At 43.2% G+C, this 26,907-nt stretch overlaps 1 protein-coding gene across 1 annotated transcript in view; it reads right to left on the minus strand.

Annotated features, from left to right (window-relative positions):
• The window catches only part of GLI3 (GLI family zinc finger 3), a 394,212-nt gene that overhangs the window by 232,108 nt on the left and 135,197 nt on the right, over positions 1-26,907 (minus strand). Inside the window, exon 3 of the mRNA XM_086964868.1 lies at positions 5,004-5,243. Within this exon, the coding sequence (XP_086820994.1) occupies positions 5,004-5,243 (240 nt within the window). The remainder of the gene's footprint in view (positions 1-5,003; positions 5,244-26,907) is intronic.

The following is a 26,907-nucleotide window of genomic DNA, read 5'->3' on the forward strand; positions in this document are numbered from 1 at the left end:
AAACGAATAACTGATTAAATAATTGATCCATTTAAATTTAACCAACTGTATTTTATGTTCTTCTATGATGATGCCTCAATAGGTATCAGAGGAAATGCATTGCCATAAACACGGGAGAAGGTGATGAAGATGAAGACAGCTGTCCACTGCATGAAGGAAGGCTTGGGAAGGGCAATCAAACAAGTACATTTCACCATGAGCATGAACACGGATACATCCTCTAAGGAAGAATAACATGAGTGGAGGAAAGCCATTTGAAAGAAAAAGGTGGATAACATGTTTATGAAGAGATCTTGTCATCCTGTTCTTTAGACTGTCCCTGTTATACATTTAGAGCTTCTGTTGGGGAAAAAACTTGAATGTGCCCTCGTGTGTAACTACGTGTGCTACGGTGGCAGCCATATAGTGCTGGGCTCCTTTACCATTATATGATGTTACTATCATATTGTATTATTAGTCATGTCTTCACACACACACACAGGATAATCTCAGTCCTTCTTGAGATTCGGAAATTGTATAGTATTCAGAGTGATCTTGAGTCACAAAAGTCCAGATAAAATGTGTACATCTATACATAGAGATCTATTGATAGCTTTTGCACGATTTACCCATTCTGAGTATTTGCAAATCCCCCAAGAACTCAAACAACAAATATAAACATGTTATTGATAGGTGTACTGCAATGATCTGCGCTCTCACATTTGAATTTTTCTCCATATGTAAGAGATTTTTCTATGTGAAAACGAGCCTACACCAGTACCTGATGAAAATGCAGGATGTTGTGTGAAAATTCCATACCATTCCTGTACAGTCACTCAAAACCTATCACTCTTAGCCCTTTGCCTTGGCACATCCATCTTGCAGGCCCTACAGGACAGCTAATGACTGTGACAATACTCCATACTGTCCTATTTTCAGTATAAAAAGAGCCATCTCAGGCTTCAGCTGACTTCAAGTTTAAGCATCCAGTAAATTGGTTAAGATTTGCTAACGATAATTTAAAGACGACAAGAAATCTAATGTATGTACTTACTTTAAAAACAACCATGGCCATTCAACAACACTAATAACTTAACGCAAAATCATAACCAATGTTACATTTCAACTCTTTTTGTGAACTTTTAAAGCAAGTCAAACATTACACAGCATTAGATTATTTAAAGCAATCGTTTCTTGGAAATAAGCATTTAATTTGGCAAGGAGAATCAGACGCATGACTTCCGCAAGCTCAAAATAAGATGTATGTGGAACCCAGCATCTGGGACCCTGTATTACAGTGGTCGAGTTATGTGACTAGTGAACGGCGCAGAGACAAGAACAAAGCAGCATTGGCAAAGCTTATTAATATAACAAATATAATTTGAAATGGAATTATGCAAATCTAACTATTATTTAAATAAAAAACACCAAACATGGCGATCTGTGCATTCTTAAAGGCAGTGCATTAACTAATTCAGCAAAGAGGGACTACAGGTGCAGATCACACAACATGTTTGATTAGCAATATTTCTTTCCTTCGGAATAAATTAAGGTAGTGCTTGCTTGTTCAAACACATTTTATCACGATGTTATGAAAAAAGGATTCTGGAGGTGGTAATGTGAGACAAGTATGGCTGTGCATATGTTGTGTGGCATTTTGCTTTTGTGATGATATGTTCTGTCGTTGGTTTGCTAATGTATATAATGAAAGCACTATTGTAGTGTGATGTTATTGCATTGTATTGTGTTCATGGAGTTATATCTTGTTTTTGCTTTTTTTGTGTTGTGCCCGGCTATGTTTTAACCTGTTTGTTGCTTCGAACGTTCTGCGCCAGTGCTGAACGTTCGAAGAAACGGGTGCGGCCGCGTCGGCCAACGGCAGCACTAAAGGGGTAAATTTTGTTTCAATATTGATTTATGGATGTTATTGTGTTATGTTTTAATGTTTGCTTTGGATGTCAATAAATGCTCCATTTACAGCCAAAAACAGCACATTGCTTTCAGGTTCCCATGACAAGCAACCATTTGCCACTGTCTATGGTAGTGAAATAGCGCTACTGTAGCTCTTCAACTATGTAAAACAACAGTACGCCCAAAACTGTGGAAGAGGTTGTGTCTTAACTTAGCACCCCTAGTGCTCGCTTTGTGTGATATGGCCCTGTATGACTACCAATGGGAAAATCAAAGTGCCAGGTACAGAACAAAACAAAGCCCCCCCCCCCCCCCCAAAAAAAGAAAATTTTGCAACTGTGCAGCATCGGAGAAACTGAAATAGAAAGACAAGCTATATAAATAAATAAAATAAATAAATAAATAAGGCCAGACTGACCATTCCAGGCATTGGGAGTTTCCCCAGGAGCTGGAAGAGAGGAGGCCCGGTTTTGTTACTGGGGGCTGGTTTTGTTACTGGGGACCAATTGGATAGCAGTGGAGCAATTTTAAAAGCACCTGCTGCAGTGTTCCTCGACTATCTAGTAGTTTTAAGGCAACAATAACAGTGTCAAGATAACTCTGGTGACTAATGTACCTGCTGAAGTGAGATCGGAGTATTTCTAGTAGCAGTTTGGACTCCTCTAAGGTAGCGCAGATGATTAATAAGCCTGCTGCAAAGAACATGTGCCATGAATTGCACAGAACAGTATTTGATTCGCATAGCTCAGTGGGTTAGTGTTTTTGTCACAGAGATCCCTATGTTACTGTGTAGTTCATAAGTTACAATTGTAATCTTGCACAGTGAGCTATGAACTGCCATTAAAGAGCTGCATGCTAACTGCATGGCACTGGTTACCAATTTATGTTTGCTCCCAGTCTTGCAATATCCTAATGTCGCTAAAAAGGGGGCGTTTGGGTAGAAATAAGATCTTATTAGAAAAGCCTACCCTAACCACCGTGTTATAATCTGAATTATTCTGAGTTTGTGCTTCTCCACCACAAAGCACTCTTTAAAAATGCCTACCAGTATGGCTGACATGTGGATACTAACCCTTGTAGTCCGCTTGTAGTTATGCAACATTTCACTGATTTACACTTGTGTGATTTATTGTCTCTGAATGTGCGTGTGCCATGCAAAGTGCTCCGACACCGTACACTGGCATGAGAGGCACTATATACCAAATAAAATACATGTGGGAGAGCGCCTATGAAGAGATATGAGGCACTGTTGGAGGGTGATAGTGAGGGAATCACCGAAGAACCCCCAAAAAGATTTTTGTATCCTGGTGCATTGTAAGGTCATTCTTTGCTTTGCTTTAAAAGCTAATACAATTGAATATATAACGACAAATGTATTGTAGAACGGACCATTTTCCCCCAGATTTTCTTGGGGGAGAATCCCCCTTTGTAGTGGTCAGGCTAGTTTGCGGCACACACTATGCACCGTATGGGAGTAGGCCTGACACTGGGCTTGACAAGGAACCCAAAGCAGCCCTGGCCATTTTCTCAGATCAACCCATGGGGAAGCACTGCCTGGCCCCTGGAGACTGGAAACGCTTGCTGTTTTTGCTACTGGAGGCCAATAGTGCAGCGCCGCTGCAAAACCATCCCCCAGTACCAACCTTCCGCCTCAAAAGCCCCCTCACCCTTCCAGCCTCCCGGGGAAACCCCTGATGCCCGTCCTAATGACCGGTATGGCCACTTCGGCCCTGGCCTGACAAAATCTGCCCGGGCTGCTCTGGGCTCCCAGTCGTGCCCTGTAAAGGAGACTTCGCCCAAATAACAGACTTGAAACGGTATTGTTTCGTCTAACCGCAGATTCGCACTGCATGCCTGGCTTGCCATGCCTAATAAAGTTCTTTTGTACCGCACTGGAACCCCCCTCGTTTTGCATCACACAGAGGCAATGCGTTCGAACAGAAGAAACTCCCTTCAACCCATTTCCGCTACAAAAAGACGTTTGCTGTTAAACTCACTACAAACCCGGTCCCATAAAAGTCTTCGCCAACTGGAAAACAAAGTCTGGCTTGCATTTCGACAGGCACAAACCGTTACTTTTCCCTCTATTTCTCTTCTAGAGCGGTGGATGATAATTGTGCTTGCTAGGAACTTTGATCTGAGCCCTGATGAGTGAGCTGTTCCCACTCCCCCCTCCGCCCCCCTCGACTGCCTGCCAGCTAATGAAGCCAGGACATTAGCCTTTATCCTTGCCACTTTCCTCAGGAAAATAAGTAAGCTCTAATCAACTGTCCTCACTAATCAGTCATCTGGCCAATGACCTTTTGCCTTCCATTTTTACAAGTTGGTGAATAATGTGGAAGCGCAGACTGGACCCCCTTTGTGAGGGTTTTAAACCAGCATCTGGAGCTGGAGACAGAGGGGTTAAAAGGCATGGCTGCACCGCCACCAGGTGATAAATCTGCAATCAAAAGGCGCAACGCCAGACACCTCAAGATGTACTTCATTACCACGCCACCAAATTGCTTTGTTTTAAGTAGAAACAGCCTTTCCCTTCTGAAAATTAAGCAACCCACGCCTCCTAAGGCTCTTTTTTTTCTAGCAGACAAATCTATTCAACATCTGTGTTCGAATGCCCCTTAATTTCGCTTTTTTTTATTGGCTAACGAGACTTCAACAATTCAGTTTCTTGGTCGCAATAAATAAAATGGAACTCTAAAATGTGCTTCCACCAAATTTTGTTAGTGTCCATAAAAATATAATGTTTTTCACAACCTGTTTTTCTTTCCCTGTTTCGCAGGCACCAAGATATTAATTTTTGGTTTCCTGGCTAGGACAGAGAACAGACGTATTTGTAAAACTTTGCCAGGCTAAAACTAAATCTGGTGCAGCTCTTTACTTTCTTTTTATTTCATTGGCTCAAAAGGTGGAATGCAAATTGTCTTGCCTAACATCATTCAGACAGGAACAAAAAGCACTGCCCCTTCCCCTACCATATTAAGTAGTAACGCAGTTGATTAATCCTGATATGAAGCAGCTTTTAAAAGCAGGAAATTGAAATGATAGATGTGATAACTCTAATATCCTCAAAATGTTATAGCGGAAACATGCTGTCACTTGTAATAAGTACTCACGGTAATGAGGTTCCATGTATCCATTCCTTGGGTCCATAGCAAACAACGCACCACGGTAGGGTAAGGTGTGCTCATGGATGTGCGATATGGACGCATGGATCTCCTTCTTTATCGAGGCCCTCTCCTCACTCGACGTAGAAGGTTCTTCGCTGACCTTGCTGAGGCCCGGCCCTCCCTGTGGTTGCATTGCGATGGCGTTCCGCCTCTCCCGGTGATAGGGCTGACCAGGAATTTCATCTTCTGTAAAGAAAAAATAGACAAGTAATGTAGATGTTCACAGGGCATTGTAGAGATCATAGCTCTGTGCCGCATTTACAATGCTATGGGTACTTGATATCGCGTACAACTCGCTTCTGAAGGAGTATCTCGGCGCAATGTTGAATATCATTTTGTTTATTTCTGTTCATACTGGTAATAGATAATCTGCTGGGTGAACTGTAAAAAAAACTTTCAGACCAATGGGCTGTCCAGCATAATATTATCAGCCATTTATTGTTGCACGTGGTTGCTGCACCATTAATCTCACAGAGAGTAACAGCAGGCAATGGTCAGCTGATGACATGGCTCTCTTAAGAAGAACCGAGGCTCCAGAAAGCCCACATAAACTGCTAGGCCTGGAAGTCACTTAAGGAATATCTAGACAACCCACGAATTCATCACAAGCATGGAAAGATCATTATTCCTCTACTTCCGAACTGCAATAATTTGGAAGGGGTTGTTATTTCATTTACAGTGACAACATTGATGCAATTTTCCAGCTAGCACAGGGAAGGGTGGGGCAAGATGGGGCAGCATTCAAAGAGTATAGAGAGAAATGGAATAATTACTAATTAAATGCATTCAAAGGTATGCATCGCATCCACTGTGTTGCACATAGTTGTGTGCCACTTCATGCCACCACAATATACATACTAAGAAACATCATCTGTGGCAACACCATGTCAAACTGGAGTAGCTATGCTTGATTTCAATTTAGAAGTATGCTGAATGGCACAAGCTGTGCAAGGAAAACTGGCCATTGAATTAGCCTTGCCAGTATTTGGATATGGTACAAAAATCCAGACGTGTTAGGGAATGCCCACAATTACACAATCCTATGGTCACAATGTAGTTCCATTACATACAAAATGATTCTGGTGCATTACTCTTCCACAAAGGGTCATGCCTAACCCCTGTGCTTGCCAGAAAAGTACATGTGTGATTTCACACTCAGGGGCCTATTTTGATGTCAGTCGGAAAGCCTCCGACCACAGCTCAGAGGCTTTCGGACCGACATTGACGGTCTCCATTCCGACCACCTAATTACAATCTAGGCGGTCGGAATTGAAACCACCCGTTTATTACGGCTGGCTTCCAACGGGCTCAAGGACCCTGCGGCCAGTCGCCGACCAGCCCGTTACCTCCATGGATGCCGTTTTCGCCGTTGGCATTACGGTGCTCATTTTCTGACTGGCTTTCCATGCTGGGCTTTCCAACATGGAAAGCCTGTCGGAAAGCGAGTTTTGGGCCCCCTAGCACGGCCCCCTTCTCCTTGCGACCTCCAGTTGGAGGCAGAGGAGTCACCTATGGTGCCCCACATTTAATCCATGCACTCACTGCGTGGCAGGCACCTTGAGGTGCCTGCCATGTGATCTCCTACTTCCCTGTGGGAGCTTGTGCTACAGCCAGTTTACGGCCATAGCACAAGCTCCCATAGAGAAATGAGCATATGCAACCGCACCATGTGCGGTCGCATTGTAATTGCGGTGTTTTGACCACCGACCAGAGGTCAGTCGGTCCTTAGACTGCGAGGGTGTCGGTCTGAGGCAACTCTGACTGACATTGTAATCGAACCCGTACTAGTTCAGTCAGATCTGAACATTAAAACTTCTGCATTTTAGGTGAACCTGGATATAGCAATTTCAGGTTCATTCCCAGTTTTTAACCCTCATGACCATAATGTTAGTGCTAAATTACAGAACTATGCAAACAAATAGAGCATTTTCAGAATTCAGACTCTTCTATACTATTCAGTGAAGGTATGTTTCCTGATTAATGAATGCCCAGCCACTGCTGAAGTTCCCACATCAGTCAGTGGTGCTGGATTTAGGCATGCAGGAGTTGTTGCAGTGCCCTATAAAACTTGAAAGAACTTAAATGGAGAATAAGCAATAAAAGGACCCTTCACGTGTTTTTCATTTGGCAGCATTTTTGTGTTTTCAAAGAAACACTGTCAAATATCCCCTATTCCTTTCGTGAGATGAGTAATTGCCCAGCACCACCACTCTAGAAATTGATCCAGCACCACTGTCCCCGTATTTACTGATGCTTGATTCCTCATTTGCACAAATGTGCTTCCCGTGCAAATTAGGTGATTCACTTTGCCCCTTCCATCGCAAATTAAGTCTTGTGAGATGCAGAATGGAGATGAGTTGCTCCTCCACACCTTGTGAAGTTGAATTGTTGAAGAGGATAAGGAATAACCCACAAATCTTCCAGAGGTTCAAAGTAGGGGATTTGTGAGCAGTAGCCAAAATGAGTTAAATATTCCTTGGCAGAGAATTAGAAAAACTACCATTAAACAATAAGGGGGTTGAGTAACACTATGTGGCATCTGGGTTGAGCAACACTGCCTGGATAAAGGCATTCCTCCATGAGAATAAACACGACACTCTGCTATCCAACAGCACACTAACACAGTGGTTTGCTATGCAGATGACGGGGTTCAAGGAGACAGATGGAGATAGGTTTCTTCTGTGATTGGTTCATATTGGCAGGAGTCAGAGATACTGTTTTCTGGCATTCACTGTGCAAAATTGACAGTCCCAGCAACAAATGATGCTGTGTAACCCAATAAATAGGCAAGGCTCAGGCAGCCATTAGATCTGGTATTGCCTGACTGCCCTTTGACTATGCCAATTCTTGTTTTTTTGCCAAATTGCATTGTTTGGAAAGCTGTGGGTCGTGTCAACCTAAATAAACATTATCTAAAAAATATAAATTTATTTTGTTTTGGTCTCAAAAGCACACATTGCTATGGTATACCCTGGCAGTGAAGGAAACTAGTTTGTGTGTGGATGTTTGATGTTTGATGTTTTGTGGTTTTTATATAGCGCACGTACACTCCAAGGAGCATCTTGGCGCTGTTGACTTCACTGCAAAGTAGAATGTTAGAGGGTAGTAGCTGAGCTTTAGATGTCCTTAGACTAGGGTCTTGCATTTTGCATCCGATAGTCCATAGATCCAGGTTTTTAGTCGTTTTTTATAGATTTTTTCTGATGGAGATGCTCTGAGTTTAGCTGGAAGGGTGTTCCAGGCTTTGGCGCCTAGGACTGCCAAGGATTTGCCACCCTTGGTGGACAGTCGAAATTTGGGTATGGTCATTAGATTAGCTGTGGCTGATCTGAGATGGGCTTCTTGTGAAAGAACATAATTCTGAAACCCCCAGTGAAGTTACCCCTCTACTCTGGAACAAACTGCCCCCTCATCTGTCGTCCATTTCTAACCATTTGGCCTTTCGGAAGGGTCTGAAAACATGGCTCTTCCCTAACTAACCAGCGTCACTTTCTTTAACTCAGGGTCGTTAACTCAGGGTCGTTGTCTCTTTCTGCTAGGCGCCTTGAGACCTTTTTGGTGATTTGTGCGCTATATAAGAACCTATGACTTATGACTTATGACTTATGACCAAATGGCTAAAGTGGGCTGACCCACTGCCAGGTGCTGTATGCAGAAGAAAAATGTGAATGGCACAATAAAAGACTAATGGATGAAAAGGGGTGACTGCAAGGCCATGTAAATAATTGTATTACATATGTAATTTTAGCTTAATCAAAAGATCTGGGTAATGCCAGACCTAAACAAGCACTGGCAAAGTCAATAGGTAGGAGCTATTTTAGGTGAATGGAATTTGTTTTATGGCTATACGTGGCGCAGAGTGTGTCTTTGTGACAGTATTGTTGTGTGAGTGTGTGTATGAAAGTGTGTATGTTGCAGTGGTGTATACGGAAATGGTGGTGTTTATGGAATACAGGTGTAGCAAAGATGCCAAGGACCCTAATGAAACAAGGAAAATGGGCTCTTAAAATACAGCTATATTTGAGGTACAGTAAGCCACTCACATCCCTGGTGTACTATCAAGGACCACACCCCTCGTAAGAAAAGAAAGTATAAGTGTGAGATGGGTGTATATATATATATATATATATATATATATATATATATATATATATATATATATATATATATATTCTGTCCACAAGGTTGTCCTTTATGGATTCGCCGCACAAGCAGGGGTTACGGCACTTGGCGCCACAGGAGAAAAAGTAGCAGCATGTCTCCCAGCCTTTAAACACTGCCATACGTATTTCGAGGCAATGGAAAGCTCTTGAGCACTGGCTCAATGAATGTCGAAAACAGGTAAGTTTGGAAAGCTCTTTATTCAATTTCAAGTCCCGCCCATGTGGGCGTTATGTTAGGCATTCTGGATATCGTAGTCCTGCGGTATGCCTGTGCACTGTTTCCGCAAACACAGTTCAAATATACAACCCGGTTGGGTAAAAGACATCAGCGGCACCACTGGTTACTTCCCCAAATATCCACTGTGGCTCAGGCCCCCTGCCTTCCTCAGCGTTGCCCATAATGTTATGAACTGTGTTTGCGGAAACAGTGCACAGGCATAGAGGAGCTTATTCAAAGTCATCAGGCATACCGCAGGACTACGATATGCAGAATGCCTAACGTAATGAGAGAGCGAGCGAGAGAAGGTACAGTGTTCAGTTTACACATTTAAAGGCAGAGAGAAAGGACTGGGAAAGGCAGTAGCATAGAGCACCACCTTAAGAAAGGAGTTTTTTTAATGTTGAGAAAGAGGAGCGGGCTTGATAACTGCAGCTACCAGGTGTTACTTATATTTCTTTGATACATCTGAGCATCAGAGTTCGAAGAGTTTCTTTAGTCTTCATAAGCTAATGTAAATTCTTCTGAGAAAAACACAAAATTATTCAATTTTCAATTTTGTAGTTAAACAGCAGCTTTTTTTTTTACTTTGCGGCAAAAAGAGAAAAGTTCAAATTTTTGTAGAACACATTGTTTTCCTTCACAAATATGCAAAACCTTAGTTTTGTATCACAGTTAGGAATCAGATTTACTAATGCTTTGTGCTAGGTTTGTGACAGAAATTACACAAGTGGGGCAAACTAGGTGCAGTGTGTTGGGGTAAGGTTTACTCTCTAACAAAAAACAAGATTTGCATTGGAAATTCACCAAAGTTACACTAGGCGCTACTTTGCCTCAAGGGGGTGTTACATAGGCATAGGTGCAACCGGCCATGAGTTCTGACACAAATCCCTATCTACTAACATTCGTAGCCTTCCCTAAGCGCATGCAGTACATGAAAGGTGTAGCCAAATGGGAACAAGTGAAAGACCAAAGCACACACACCACCCCCGCCTCTCTTTAACTTCTGTAACTCTTTGATTGAAAAACTATTTCCGTTCCACGCATTAAAAAAAACATATAGCAACAAGACCGATATCTTACAGTTTTCAAAATGCTTGCATAAATAATAAAGGTCTAACTTTCCTACATAAATGTGGAACAGCAAACTGCCATCATTCACATTGCTTGATGCTCCATACAGCCAATGGCCATTTATTGGGCTGAAACAAATTGTTAATGGTTTTGAGAACAAAGCCAGTAGTACAGCAAGGCTGACCCACAGTCCACCCTTTGCAGGCTAAATGTGGGAAGATTCAGAATGTAAATGACACTTGAAGAAACCAACGGCTGAAAGGGTGTGTGTATATACATAGGGCCCGATTCACAGAATGAACTTAAGACTAAATCCTAAACTTACTACTATTTGGTATTCACAGAATGCACTTACTACTTTCGTGATTCACAGAGTGAACTTACTACTTTCGGGATTCACAGAATGATCTTACTACTTTCGGTATTCACAGAATAGATTTGAGACTACTAAGTTTACGTCCGCACTCGGGCCGGAAATTCCGGCCCGGAGGCGGAGCTTCTGGCTTGGGGGTGGATCTTGTGGCCCAGAGGCGGAGATTTCAGCCATAGCTGAAACTCCACCTCTGAGCCGAAATTTCCACCTCCTAGCCGCAAGCTCCGCCTCCAGGTCGCAAGCTCTGCCCCCAAGCCGGAATCTCCGCCTCCGGGCCGCAAGGTCCGCCTCCGGGCCGGAATTTCCGGCCCGAGTGCGGACGTAAACTTAGTGGTCTTAAATCTATTCTGTGAAAACCAAAAGTAGTAAGTTCATTCTGTGAATCCCGAAAGTAGTAAGTTCACTCTGTGAATCCCGAAAGTAATAAGTGCATTCTGTGAATACCAAATAGTAGTAAGTTTAGGATTTAGTCTTAAGTTCATTCTGTGAATGAAGCCCATGGATACATATACACCCATAGACGTGTGTGAATGTGTGAGTTTATATATATATGTGTGTGTTTTTAAATAAAATCTCTAAAAATGTGACTCAAATTATTTTCAATAAGATTACCTTAGTCCTGGGCATTTACTACATGATGTCTAGGGTGAGACATACTCACTCAAGGAAGTATCTTTGAGAATGGGACCCGATGAGCCAAGAAAAACTATCTTTCAAAACATTCTAAATAAAATAATGCCCTTAGACCATAAATCATATTTATGAGGTCCTTTTGTATAAGACCCTGGACATGATAGATTAACCTTTAAAGATGTGTGCTTTTCAGCAGGTGCTCCGAACCGCTGAAGCTATGGATTGTCCTTTAATGTCCTTTGATAGAGATAATGAAGTAATGCTTGCCCAGTGCGCATTCATCCTTTTAAGCGATACTTACATTTAATATCTCGAACAAACAAGATACTCACATTTAATATCTCCAACAAACAACAAGAAGGCGGCTTGAGTACTTGAATCAACCTCTGCAACTGACGATCACTTGGGCTGCATTCCAGTTTATAATTTTCCACCCACCACATCACTCTAGACAAAGGATCCTCATGGGAACAGTTCGTCCCAAACTAGCAGGAGACACCATTTCTAGAAGGGACCAAAAGCAACCCCAGACCAGTTTTGCACTAGTTGAGGTTTGTCAGTAAGGTGTAGCTGGATTCCTGTGGCACAGCAATGATGGGACCCAGGTCTGGGCATACCCATCACACTTAATTTTCCACCTCAGCACATTTAAAGTCTAAGAACTAGAAACAGTGAACATAGAAGAAAGGAGTGAGGACCAAAAGCCGTTTCACCAAGGCATGTAAGAGTATATAAAAGAGTACTACAAGTGTACTAGTTTATATACTCCACAATATATTTGTGAATAGAACAGGTGTATTGAATTCTGAAAGATTAGTCGACACCTATAGATGCAGCTAAACCAAAAGCATAATCTACTGGTGGATAATATAGTGCTTGGTAGTGAATCATGTAGTGAGCCCAAAAAAGAGATGATAAAGGTTGGCACCATAGTTACAAAATGTTATTGCTTCAAGTACTTCCTGTTTACTAATATTGTACATGATCACGAGCACTTATGTTACAATAATTTGTATGTTAAATATAACAAATCTAGCACAAAAAAAAGACAAATTGAGTAACATGAGAGACAATGATCTGAACATAAACGATTTATCAACTAAGAAAAGAACGCATGAGGAAGATAGGGTACATTTAATGGGACCAACTTTTTGTCCAGGTTCCGATATGAATCTGATAGAATTTTAAATGTACCTAATCTAATTTGTGATAAAGTTGTGATTACTTAGGTACCATGAGTTGTGTTATCAAAGGTATGTTTACCCACTTTTTGTGCAGCCGAGAGACTTTGGTATTGCAGAAGGGGACACAATCAGCTGCTTCCATAATACAAATTATGCTGGTCCTAAATGTGAACTGGAGGCCTTGTGTCATTTGCATCGTGGCATAGCCCATGCAAATGAAGGTATCCTTTGCCTCTCTACCTGCACTGTATTATTGAAGCAGAGCAGAGGCGAAGAGGAGTTGACGAGGTGCACTGATTGTGTACCACATAGAGGTGGTACACAGTACGTTTGAAACTTAAGTGTGCCTCTTGGAGGGGGGGGTGAGTGGTCTTCAGGACCCGAGACATTTCTCCTGCAGAATGGTGCAGTCACGCACTACAAATGCCTGCAGGCGTATCTCTCCCCCCTTTAAAAGACAAGCCAGGTTGCCATATGCACAGTGAAAGATGAATTTGCAGTTTCCAGCAGCTGGTCTGCCTTTTATTAATGTGCTTCTTCCCAGGTTAGATGTGGGTTTGTGCTTGCTCTGGGAATAGCGCAATCTTTGTTTTAGGATATACTGACCTGATCAGCATCCGGTGCCCTCACTAAAGGTGCAATGTGGCACAAGCAGGACAGTTCTTACTATCTATAATATGTGCCCATGTATCAAAGGAAATCTCATTCATGGGTAATAGTAAAGAAACCTGAAACAAAGTAGTGAGCCAAATATCACCTATATTTTCTATTTCTTGAATTTTTTTTATCTGAAAATGAAGTTGGTGACTATGTAAAATCAGACGTTGACCTCACTTTAACCCACGACATGGGTTACAAGTTAGAGCAAACTTTTTAACTTAGCATCACCATAGACCAAGCCATTGCAATGTCTGAACATCAAGTATGGTGGGGTTTCCTTTAAAGATTTTACTGATTAAATAATGTTTTTAAATGGACAGATAAAGTAAAAAACAGTCTTAGGAAGTAACAGACAGAGCTTCAGGGTTGAACTGAAATTAAGTTTTTGATTGTCTAAATTGAGATAACGATGGGAACAGAATTAATATTGACAAGATAGTGCTTGTAAAACAAGCAAAAGGATTTCTCACTGAAAACAAGCATTAGAAATGCAATAGGTCTCGCAGCATTAGAGTTAGTGCTTTTAGAATTGTTAATGGGTTTTTTTGTAAATCTTTAGCATGAGGGTGAGGGTGAGTGAGGGTGGGTGAGTGAGTGTGAGTGAGGGTGTGTGGGTGAGTGTGGGTGAGTGTGGGTGAGTGTGGGTGAGTGTGGGTGAGGGTGAGGGGTTGAGGGTGAGGGATTGAGGGTGAGGGGTTGAGGGTGAGGGGTTGAGGGTGAGGGGTTGAGGGTGAGGGGTTGAGGGTGAGTGAGGGTGAGGGGTTGAGGGTGAGTGAGGGTGAGGGTGAATGAGGGTGAGGGGTTGAGGGGTTGGGGGTGAGTGAGGGTGAGGGGTTGAAGGTGAGTGAGGGTGAAGGTGAGTGAGGGTGAGTGTGGGTGAGTGTGGGTGAGTGTGGGTGAGTGTGGGTGAGTGTGGGTGAGGGATTGAGGGTGAGGGGTTGAGGGTGGGTGAGGGGTTGAGGGTGGGTGAGGGTGAGTGAGGGTGAGTGAGGGTGAGGGGTTGAGGGTGAGTGGGGGTGAGTGAGGGTGAGGGGTTGAGGGTGAGTGAGGGTGAGGGGTTGAGGGTGAGTGAGGATGAGGGGTTGAGGGTGGGTGAGGGTGAGTGTGAGTGAGGGTGAGTGAGGGTGAGTGAAGGTGGGTGAGGGTGAGGGGTTGAGGGTGATTGAGGGTGAGGCGTTGAGGGTGAGTGAGGGTGAGGGGTTGAGGGTGAGGGTGAATGAGGGTGAGGGGTTGAGGGGTTGGGGGTGAGTGAGGGTGAGGGGTTGAAGGTGAGTGAGGGTGAAGGTGAGTGAGGGTGAGTGTGGGTGAGTGTGGGTGAGTGTGGGTGAGGGATTGAGGGTGAGGGGTTGAGGGTGGGTGAGGGGTTGAGGGTGGGTGAGGGGTTGAGGGTGAGGGATTGAGGGTGAGGGGTTGTTGGGATAATTATATTTTGTACAGAACAGCGCAAGTGTGTGTTGAGGCTTTTTATCCCTCATCCCTATGAGAGAGGGGTTGGGAGGACGGTTCAAGCAGTGAAGAGGGCGTGGGGGGGTGAGCACGCAAATACAACTGTGTATCGAGATAGCATGTGCTTGCGGTTGCAGAAGGAACAGCTTCAATAACCCAGTGATAGTGCATAGATGGGCAGCCTTCCCAAGTACCACGCACGGCATCTTAATTGCAGCGAATACGCACAGCGAGCACTAACTTTTATTTTCAAGCCGCCTTCAACGCTCACGTCTTTCGGCAGCTTAATTTATGCTAATATCCACTCTTAGCTTTAAGCCGCCTTTGCTCATCATGTTCCCAAAGATATTTAAATGTAACCTAATGAAACAGGTTACCTTTATATATATGGCGAGTCAGCATTAAACTCTAGTTCTAAGCCGCCTTTAACATCTATGTCCTTGAGCACCCTCTCCTAAGCAAGTGTCTCTGCGAGCTCCGCTGTGTTAATGTATTTTAAACAAATGAGTTAGTTTAACTCCACTCGCACCTTAATTGCAGCGAGAACGCACAGTGAGCATTAACCTTTATTTCCAAGCCGCCTTTAAAACTCACGTCCCAGAGCAACGTAACTGATGTTAATATCACTTTTACCTCTAAGCCGCCTTTGCTTATCGTGTTCCCAATGATATTTAAATGTACGGCGGGAAGGGGAGGGGGCGGAACGGGGGCGGAGAGGGGAGAGGTGCGAGTAAAATAAACAAAAAAAAAGAAGCCGGAGGGAAGAGAGGGGAGGGGGGAGGAGAAATGCGACACGGCGGGAAGGGGAGGGGGCGGAACGGGGGCGGAGAGCTGAAAAGTGTTGCTGCAACGTGTGGATGCTTGTGAAGGACATCATGTAGTGAAGATGCTCCCTTGGCGTAAGGAGCATAGTAGAGAAGACGTGGTGAGGAGGCTGATAGCTGGTGAGTTCAGGATTTAGCATGCGGCCTGTGCATGTATGTAGGGGACATGCAAAAAGACCAGAGATGTACTTCGATCCTAGGACAACAAGTGAACGGGGTAGCTGGTTAGTATTTTAGAAAGGGTATATGCTGGATCTGTGTCACACGGCGGGTAAACTAAACAAAAAAAAAGAAGCCGGAGGGAAGAGAGGGGAGGGGGGAGGAGAAATGCGACACGGCGGGAAGGGGAGGGGGCGGAACGGGGGCGGAGAGGGGAGAGGTGCGAGTAAAATAAACAAAAAAAAAGAAGCCGGAGGGAAGAGAGGGGAGGGGGGAGGAGAAATGCGACACGGCGGGAAGGGGAGGGGGCGGAACGGGGGCGGAGAGGGGAGGAGCGGGTAAACAAAGACGGACATGCACGCGCCCGTGACTTTTAAGGTCAATGCGCATGCGCATAAGCTTAATGCGCATGCGCATTGACCTTAAAAGTCACGGGCACTGCAAGGAATCGCCACGATTCCTTGCAAGCTAGAAAAGAGTCGATGAGCCCCTATAGTCTCGCTTGCTCGATGCGCATGCGCATCGACAGGCGAGACCTAAACAGTACTGTTACCCAGTGAATCTGTCGTAAAATAAAGGCAAGCCTCAAAACTGTGATAATGACAGTGTTAATGTTTGATGAATACATTCCCAGTAAATTCAGTATAACTTTTTTTTTTAATTTACTTAAAAATGAATAATCAATGTCAAATTCACCAAGAAGGCTCAGTTATGTAGTATTGACAGTCTGATGGATAATAGATCTGTAGGTGTCAATAAATGTTGCACTGTCTGTGGAGGTATTAATGTCATTTTTTAAATCAAATATGTGCTAAAACACAGTGCACCAGACAGGAATGACTGATCTGGACACTATCAAGAAATGTCGCAATAAAGCAGTTGAATACATTCTATATTCTTAGTATTGATATAACACTCCATGAATCTTACTCCTGCTTGAAACCAGCCCAATTACTACATGCTGTGAGAAGCATCACTTTGTTCAAAGATGGTGTTCGTAAAGCAGCCTGGCAATGGCATTTGAGAGAGAGACAACTTAAAATGGCTCTAAACATTGACAGTGGATGCACATCCCCTGTCTGAAAGACGTAAATAAACCCATCAAGTTCCCTGTTTGTGGGGCACCAAGAAGTAGCTAACTACGGAGAGGGAGTGAAACCGGTCTTGACCTGGAGCTTGCAGGGTGCCCCGTGCTCCAAATTAAGTTCCCACCGTGATCTACGTAAAGCAGTATTTGCTAAGTGTCACCATGTGGCCAGGTGTTCCCACCATCAACCGTGAAGGCCTAATGCTTCCCCTGCTCCCTAAGGAAGCCACCCAGGAGGAACAACTTCATCAGCCTCCTCGGCCGAAACTTCCAAAAACAAGCACCCATCTAAAGACGAGTGCCCACCTACATTTGCCTCCAAAGCTGTAACTGCCGAATACGAGCCTCCACATGCACTGGTCCCTGAGGACCACAACTGCTGAAGATGAATTCCTGCCTGGGTTGGCTAAAAGGTTGTGGTTGCCAACAAGCCCACTGAAGGTACTGCTCAGCGCCGTTGATCCTAAAGGGGCCCTCAACCCGTGGTCTCCCATCTCAGCACCAACGCGCCAAAGTGTATGAAGCTTGTCACACAGGCCTGATCCTGGTACTCACCAGCATCACCAAGCAGGTAACAAGTTTACTGTGTATACACAAACTCAGAGACTGTGCCTGAATACGACAAGGTGGAAACTGTTGCTACTAATATTAGCCTTTGCCAGCATGAACTTGCGTGATCTGAAGACAATTGAACTAACTTATGATCTGCAATCATGCCTAGCCTATACCTGAACCCATAGCATTGCCTGAGTCACTAGTGGAGTGGTGTGGCTCACTGGTTAGAGGCGGCAGACCCGGAAGCAGAAAACGGCCCGGGAACAGGGTTCAATTCCCGACGCGGCAGGGTTGTGGACCAGGGTCAGCGGACTCGATAATTCTCGCCTAGGTGCCTACTCTAACCAGGGATCAAACTCGGCAACTCTGGGCATTAGCTTGCCTCATCTCTACAACGGCCCCCCACATTCGCTGGGGATGCCTGGTTTCATCTTGGAGATACCCAGTAGGGAGCATCTCACAGGGATAGCCAGGACGTGTTCCCCAGCGGTCTACAGCGCCACGACGCCTCAGGGCAGCAGTGCGCTTTACAAGACACATACATACATACATGAGATAGAGGGGAGGACGTGGGCACCATAGGGATATCTGCATTTCCTAGACGCCCAAAGGGTGTATACAACCTTGTAACTGAACCACCTTTGGAATACGTAGTATTTATTAACTGAGTGATTAAAGTACTTCCTTTTACTTAAAGTATGAGTACTGGGCTAGACAATACTTTATTGTCTCTGTTGGGTGTCTCTTGAGTTCTGAGCTCTTGCTCCCATCCTACCTCCGTGAGAAGCCTGGGACCACACGATCTCACTACCCTTAAAGTCAAACGCAGAAAGGGTTGTACTTGGCCCAGATTACAGATCTATAGGAGGATGGACTCCAGGACGGCAGTGGCAAAGGACCTCCACCCCAACCGCTGGGGCACATTAGCATCTCTCTGCCCTATGGTCTGACATATATGCAAAGGCATCAACTTGAGTCAGGCATCTGTAAAAGAAATAGAGAAAACTGTGCACTCACTGTCACATACAACATTATTTACAGAGCAAGCGGGCATAAAAGCTGATTTTAGAAACAGAATAGGAAGCTATCTAAAATATTTGCATAGTTTTCATGGAAAAATAGAGAGTCTTAGACTAAGATCACTTTAATAAACAAGCATTGTCAAAGCCAATAAGTTTCGCCTAAGCAAGACCTATTGGTGTTGTCAATGTTTTGAAAAGATGTTGCACAGCAGCATGGGCTGCAGTACAACATGACTCAAAATGACTCAAAGTAAATAAAAGCAAAGGGTTATGGCGCAGCCAGTGTTGGCTGCACCATAGTGCTTATTTTGTTTACTTTCAGTCATTTTGCATAGCAGCACTCTTTAACAAACATTAACAAAGCCAAATAGCTCTACGTGAACTATTTGGCTTTATAATGTTTTTCGAAGAGGGTGTGGCCTTACGGTCAGAACTGCTGCTTGTGGAACCACGTTTGAGTTTGTGCAGCGGCTCAACACCCTGTGATTCTGGAGAAATCCCTTAATCTCCGTGTGGCTAACAAATATGACTGGTGTTCATGCAAAGTGCCCCAATACCGTCAGGTCGTGTTTGCGCTATATAAACCTACAAAGAAAAAGCAAAAAGAGGGAGGGGGTGGGAAACAAAGGAGGGGGGTGAGTGGACTAAAGAGAACAGCGTGGTGGGGTGGTAGGAGGGTGATGAAAACAAATTTTAAAAAGAGTACCTGAAGAGCCTGTGGCCAGTGGAAGAATACTAGCCACAGGAAGCAGTACTTGGTCCATGCTCCATGGCAGAGACTAAGTCTGAAGTCCAAGGTGGCGCCGAAGGCAAAGAGGTGGCCAATAGGAAGCAAGGTAACGAGAGAGACGAGGGAGCCAACCAATGGTAAGTAAAGATAAATAATGGGCGAGCTCTAAGCCCTTTTTAAAAACAATACATTTTGCTGAGAGCGCAAGCACGCTGTTTGTGAAATCTAAAAATTACACAAATAAATAGTCAATATGAATTTTCGAAACTCTGGGTACTGTTTCTCTGACCCTAGTACATAACTTATTGCATCAGAAGTTCATATTCAAAACATGCATATTTTCGTTTCATGTTTTACATGCACACACCCAACTATTTCATAATATTTTTTATGATGAAGCAGAAATATCCATACTCCGTCCAAAAACGATACTGCAATCACTTTCGCCTCTTGTGAAATAGTTAAATAAGGAAGTGTGGATTTCAATAAAGAACAGAATTCAAGATTTTACCAAGATGGAGGTCTGAACTTTACAAAACAGAAATAAACGCGTGTTCTAGTTTACGCATAAACTCCAATCAGTTTGTCTTCGGATGCACACATCAGAAGGTAAACTTTGAAAATTCAAGACAAATCCTCTGAATTTAAACAGTAAAGCTGGTGAATCGTGCTTCAGAATTCTGGACCAAAGCCAATGTTAGAAAACACGTGGTCACTGTGTCAAGGGAAAGCAACAGCTCAAAAATTGGTAGAGGTGTTTGGGAAAGGGGCAAGTTGTTGGAAATACGCTTAAAGAGAGAAACTAAAAAAAAAAAGGTTCAAAAGTGAAAACTTACTGCAGTGTGAACATTTGTGTATGGAAAACTATTTACACGCGAATTCTACTAGTTGTCTGCATCGGTCACAGGTAGGGGTGCTGCTCTAAATTTTGGAGAATTTAAAAAATGTAAAACGTAGAGAGTTACACCGAATTTAGGAGTACGTTCATGTGCAGGAACACGGCTGATGGTAATCTGTTTAGAGGACACACTGCAGAATGCACGAGGTTGGGGACCTCAAAAGTCTTCTCTCTGCAAATCGAGAAGGCAAATGCCCCCCCTGCAATAATCCAACACTTCAGCAGGCAAAGCAGAGAGCTGCCTAATTTCATACCGTGCCCCCGGACTGTTCGATGAAGTGTGGGAGTAAATGCGGCAGGCTGTGCCTGGCCAGATTACTGACAGGGGCAGGCCGTGCTCCATGGTAACAAGGGGGAGTCTGCTGCGAAAAAAATGTAAGCAAACATCCCACGTCTCGGGAATCATATGCCAACGGATTTAACAGTCAAACATAAGACACACAACTGCTATGTTTTAAATTGAGCCAGCCAAGGGGTCAAGAGAAACTTCCGATCCACTGAGAGCATCCCCAGGCGCCTTTAAGTTCAGCATCCCCCTTCCAAACAAGTTCTAGGGAATCTCTCTTTCAAATATATACAAAGACTATGCAAAGCTACCAACTGGAGAGAGATGTACCACGGAGGACGTCACTTCTCAGCTGTGGAAGTTCTAGACTCCTACCGCAACCAAACGTCACATGCGTCTGACAATTAAAACTCTATTTTCATAATTTCAGCCAAGCATCAAGCCAAGATTTATTCTTGGAAAAAAGCATAGATGAGATTTTTGTGTATACTTGGTTGATTAAATAAGTTATTTGATTAGCTGTCATAGAAGTAGTATGACTATAAAATTATATTTAAAGCACATTTGAACAAATTTATGATGAGAAAATTGCTTTGGTACTCGATATTATAAACAAGAAAGTAAGCTAGACAGCAATATACATGTTTTCAGACTTTGATATTTTTGTTTGACAACAGTCAGCAAACAATTTAGTATTACAGGGGGCTTAAAGGCACATCCCACTCACCTAAGAAAAGTGAAAGTTACTTACAGAACTCTCCAAGGGACTCCTGGCTCACTCACTCCTTGGCCGACATTTTCTTGCTAAGTGGGTATTCTTCCCTGCATGCCCAGTCTCCCTCTCCGGGGTCTCTCCCGCGCTCCCACTCTCTTTCCTCTCCCGCCCTCTGTCCCTCCCAGCCTCTTCCTCCCTCCATCTCTGGAAATGCTTTACCCATTAGCGGAATTAAAAATGGTCCGGTCCCATGGTAAATTTAACTGGCTCATTAGTATTCTTCCAGGGTACTTCTCAGTGAACTCTCCCTCTTCAAGCAAGTCTCTCCAACTTTCGGGGGTCAGGCGGTTAATCATTAAATCAAAGCAATGTCACCCTATCACAATCGGCCTGTGAGGAGGAGGGTTGATTATTTCAGTTTATGCTAAATAAATGGATTTACAAATGGTCCCCCAACCAAGGTCAACAGCGCCTCAATTGCAAGACAAACTAAATGCAGACTGCTGTACACCAAGTGGCCCATGTTGACTTTAGTTCAGACTCTCCTTCACTTACTGCCACTGGCTGGATGGTAGAGGAATGCATATTGTAAAAAATAAAGGCAAAGAGGGGAGTTTATCTTTTTTTTCTCTCCAGAATTTGTGACTGCTCGAGACTACTCATTCACCTCGCCCCAACCGGCGAGCTGCTCAGCTCAATTCACCTCACACAAAGGCTGAAGCCCAGACCTCAATGGGTCCAAGTGAAACATGTTCAAAACTAGGCTCTCTATTGTGACTGAATTTCTTAACATCTTTTCAAAAAGCGGAGAATGCCTTGAGGCTAAAGGAAGAAACAGGCTAATGGTGAATTGGGAATACTGAGCAAATTTCAGAGCCCTTTCCTCCTAGCTTTTGAGGTTGAAAGCAAGCTCTTTCCTTTCAAGTTTCAAAGTCCTTTTTCCTCCCGCAGTGTCACAGAAGGATTTGAAAAGAAGGTAATTGTGCTCACAGTCTCCCTGATCAGAGCTTACGTCCTATTTCTGGTATTTCGGAATACTTCTTGCAATAATGGCGCATATAGCTCAATCCCTTAACCGTCCTGCACTCGGCAATTGCTCATTAAATGAACAATTGCTGGAATGAAATGCCTTTTATGTCCAAGGTCTGGATATAAGATAAGCGGTCTAGTACTCCAAATTTGGTTTACGGAGGAAACTCTCCATCATTAAATCACAAAACTGAAGTCAGAATATCAGTCTTTCCCAGACAAGTAGCACTTCGGTGGATGTGAACCCAGAAAGAAAAAAAAAACGTGGAGAAAAAAAGTGAAAGATAAGGCACTACATTTTTTAATGGACCAAGGTATTTTAAAAGAAGCTAGAGCAGCTACTGGTACCTGTGCAATATTTCTTAGGCACTTTTTACTCCATCATCTGGGTATTAACTAAAAACAATGAAGGCTTATAATTGCTGAATTACTATAATAGTGCTGACCAAGAATAAAAATCCCTGATGTGTGAATATACCTCAAGTTTCTTGAAACCATTCGCTCGGTTTCCTGAGCAATTTAATACAGGTACCAGAGGAAACGTTACGGTACGTGCTGCTTGGTTCCTTTTCATAGCTGTATGTGGCATTTAGATTCAATTAATTATTCCCAGACACATAGGCACGATAGCCACTGACGAGTGCTCTGATTTCACAAATTGAGACACCCATTCGAAACAGTTACCAAACTGTGAACTTGCACAGTAGTTGATCTCAATATTTTAAACATATATGGAGATGTTTACAGCATTCCAAATAAAATTTTATGGCAACTGAAAGTTTTTATATTTTTTCAGGGTAACAGCTGTTTTTGTACACGTCGCCCTCTCTTTCTAATAGTTAACAAAAAGTTCAAGTACTAGTTATATCCTGAAGTATTAAGAAAGGGATGGTGTTAGAAGATGGCAAGGCCCCACTTAGACCCAAAATTAGGAAAATGGCTCACATGTTCAGAAAGATTAATATGTTTTTGGTTCACACTGGTTTGAAGTAAACGTTTGTAAGGCAATTAATTGGATTGAGCCCCCTCAGTAATCAGCCGTGGATTTAAATGCAGGTATTTCAGGGTTGAAGCAATAACGAGTACTAGTTTAAGTTAAGTGAAGTGAAAGAGACAATCCATTTCATAATCAGTAATATTATTAATTGAATTTTAAACATTGTTCAATTTGGTGATGTCACGTATTATGTAAATTTATCCATCCTGCAAGTAGAAACAAGCTGTGGCAAAGCCAATAGGTTACATCTATGTAAGATCTATTGACTTTATAAACATTTTTAAGCCATGTTGTACCGCATTACAACTACTGTGAAGTATGGCTGAAAGTTTAAAAAAAACAATACAATGCGGTCAATACTGGCCATGTCATTACGCTTTTTATTTCAACTTTCAACAATGCTGTAAAGCAGCCACACTGCTGTACAACATGGTGTAAAAAACACTGACATAGCTATTTGGCTTTGCCAGCGTTGTTAGCTATTTACCTTTGCCAATGTTTTTTGCCTTGTTATACAGCAGCGCGGCTGCTCGTGCAGCATGGATGAAGGTTAAAAAAAAGGGAACATGACTTGGCCAACTCTGATCACGTCATCGCACTTTTTCTTTTTACTTTTTGTGCTGCTGTACAGCATGGGTAAAAAAACACATTCACAATGTCTATACTTTTTGCATAGACGAGACCTACTAGTTTTGTCAATGTTTGTTTTATTTAAGAATTTCAATTAAATAAATAGAAGTACTAGAAGTACAACAAATGTCATTAAAATTATTATAATGTAAAGTATGGAGACTTTAAGTCTAGGTAGGTGGACGATATGGAGAAGAGACAATATATGAAGTAATGGTATTCGGAGTACTGACATACTTCAGTATACACATATTTTGAGATTGCATCTGGGTACATATACAGCACGATCACCCATGTTTCCAGATAGATCAGGAAGTGTGCATACACTGAACTGTGTGCACCAACAGTGATCTCACATGCCGACACATTCTGAAATGTGCTTATAGTTACACCCCAGTACAAAGGGCCACCCCATGCACACACATTCGGAAGTATGCATATTTGCCAGTACAGTAAGCATAATCTGTGCATACATATTATGAAGTATACATATATGCAAGTACATTCAGCACTCTCTGTGCACACATCCTTAAGTATGCTTATATACCAGTACAGCGATTACCCGCTGTGTACACATATTTCAAAGTGCGCACGAACATGGCAATACAGTGAGCACCACCTGTCTACATACATGATGAAGAATGCACATAAACCAATACAGTGAGCAGCATCGATGTACAAATATTCCAAAGTATGCACAAATGACAACACAGTGAGCACTGTGCACACCCATGCTGACATGCATACACTCAAACCCAATACTCGTACTATGCAGCGGAAAGGAGTTAGTCAGCCACTCCCCACCTGGCCCGGTCCCTGCTTCTGAACCCAGCCAGGTCGGGGGAGCCTGCCCTGGCCCGATGGACCCCATAACGGGCACCTGGACCCTCGCCAAGCCGCAGGACGGGGCTCCCGCCCAACAGGGCTCGCCGTACACACACACACATACATCTGTGACCATCCAAGTGCAAAATACACAATATTGTAGAAGCATTCCTTGCATGCCCATTCTTTCCAAGTTTCACTTTTTAAGGTTATTTAAATGTACAAATGCATAACAGCATTATGACACAATAATACAGAAAAATGCAACAGCACAACATACCATATTTTCTAGTATCCAGGATACCATTCCTGGACGGCACAGCACACCATTATGTCTACCTCTACAAAGGCACAATGTCTGAGCGAACACTACATCTCCTCATACATTTTTAGCGCTTCCGTACTTTCAATGGTGTCCAAGTAGTCATTCCCATGCTCATAGCTACAATCAGTGCAATAGAAAGCTGAAGGCGTGAGGAGCAGACAGAAAGTGACACAGTCACAAACAGATAGTGAAAGTCAGGATTAGATCACAACAGTGTCCCATCCAGTAGTGAGATGTCAAAACTAGATTCAGAAAGAGCATTTTGGTGACAATGTGAACTATTGTAATGCTAGTAGTCATTCTGTAGGCCTCCAGGGGAATCCCGTATGCACGCCCATTGTTAAGAGGTCACAGGAAGTACATTCAGCGCCCTTCATCTCTGCGCCAGTTCTAAAGAAAACATTAAAAGTTCTGAGAGCATCATTTTGGACACATATTTTCAAGTGTGCAAACATAATGCAGTGAGCGCTGCCTGTGTACATTCATCCGAAGAGTGCAGATGCAGTATAGTGTACGGGTTCTTTATACACTTATTCTCAAGTGTGCACATAGTGTAAAGTTAGCGCATATTTGCACATAAAGTTGACAGGTGGGTGTAAGCAACATCAGGGGAAGGCAACAAAAATAAAGTGCCTGAATCAGAGAGCGAATAGTGGAATGACACTGATAAAAACAGTAATCAACACTTGGTCAATGCGCCATCGCAGACACAAACACCCAAAGTGAGGAAATGAAACCAACATATGTGGTCCAATGAGAAGCCAGACAATGAGAGTGACGAAGCAGCTACTACAATTGTAAGTAATGGCCATGCTCTAAGCCATTCTTAGGGGATTTTTCGTAAAGTAATTAAAGATCCTGTAAGCGACAATCTCAGGTGAGACATTAAAATATTCCAGAACAATGGCAGCCAAAAAACTCACCCCAACTCAGCTTCTTTTCCACATTGTACATCCTTCTGGTTGTACATTTCATTTCTTGCAATTGGCATTTCCCAAGTCAATTTCTATATGCCCTCTGTTTAGATGTATGCACATCGATCAAATCCTGGATGACTTCTATCTCACTCAAACTATTTGCTAGCCTTTGTCATAATGATAATGGTATGGGTTTCAGGGGCAAAGAAGGAAGCTGTAACACGTTGTGAATGTTAGTAAAGTTCATATCATCATTTAACACAGGCAAAAACTTTGTGATGGGTGCATACGTGTTGCCGGGACACCTGGGGCCTCATTTATGAGGCCGTGCGTCACTTTTACGCTGCCGGTGCGTCACTTTTTGTGACGCACCAGCAGCGTAAAAAATGTGCCTTGTTGCACCATATTTACAAAGTGACGCATCTAGGTAGATGCGTCACTTTGTAAACCCCTGCGTTACATTATACCTACGCCAGGTATAATGTATGCAGGGGGTGGGGGCGTTCTGACGCAAGACAGGGTCATAGAAGTGACGCAGTGAAATCTATAAGAATTCACTGCGCCACTTCTAGGACACAAATGCATCAATTTTTTTACGCCTGCCTCACAGCAGGCGTAAGACTGACGCAGCCCCTTTCACATGGGGCTTGCCCCATGTGAAAGGACACATTGCTGGAGTTGCGTCACTTTTGTGACACACTCCAGCAATGCGTCACTTTTGCGCCATACAGATACGTCAGAAATACTGACGTATCTGTAACTCCTGGCGCCATGATGCTTCATACTGTAAATATGACGCATCATTGGTCTCGCAAGGAGGGCGCAGTGAAAAGTGACGCATCGCTGTTTTCACGTAGAGATGCGTCACTTTTCATAAATTAGGCCCCGTACCTAGGAAAAGAGATGTGTCCTAGTGGCTTGTATCATCGACCACAAACCCAGGAGATCACAAATATAGCTTCCCTTCTGAACAAATAGCACAATCCTGGACAAGTCACTTGATAGGCTCCTGCATTAGGACCGTTATTCACCGAAATTGAGATTATTTCAAAGTTATTATTATGCACTTGTAATTAATTCATTTTATTGTAAGGGCATGCC

The sequence above is a fragment of the Lissotriton vulgaris genome, chromosome 4_1 (genome assembly GCF_964263255.1).
Source record: "Lissotriton vulgaris chromosome 4_1, aLisVul1.2, whole genome shotgun sequence".
Lineage (NCBI taxonomy): Eukaryota > Metazoa > Chordata > Amphibia > Caudata > Salamandridae > Lissotriton > Lissotriton vulgaris.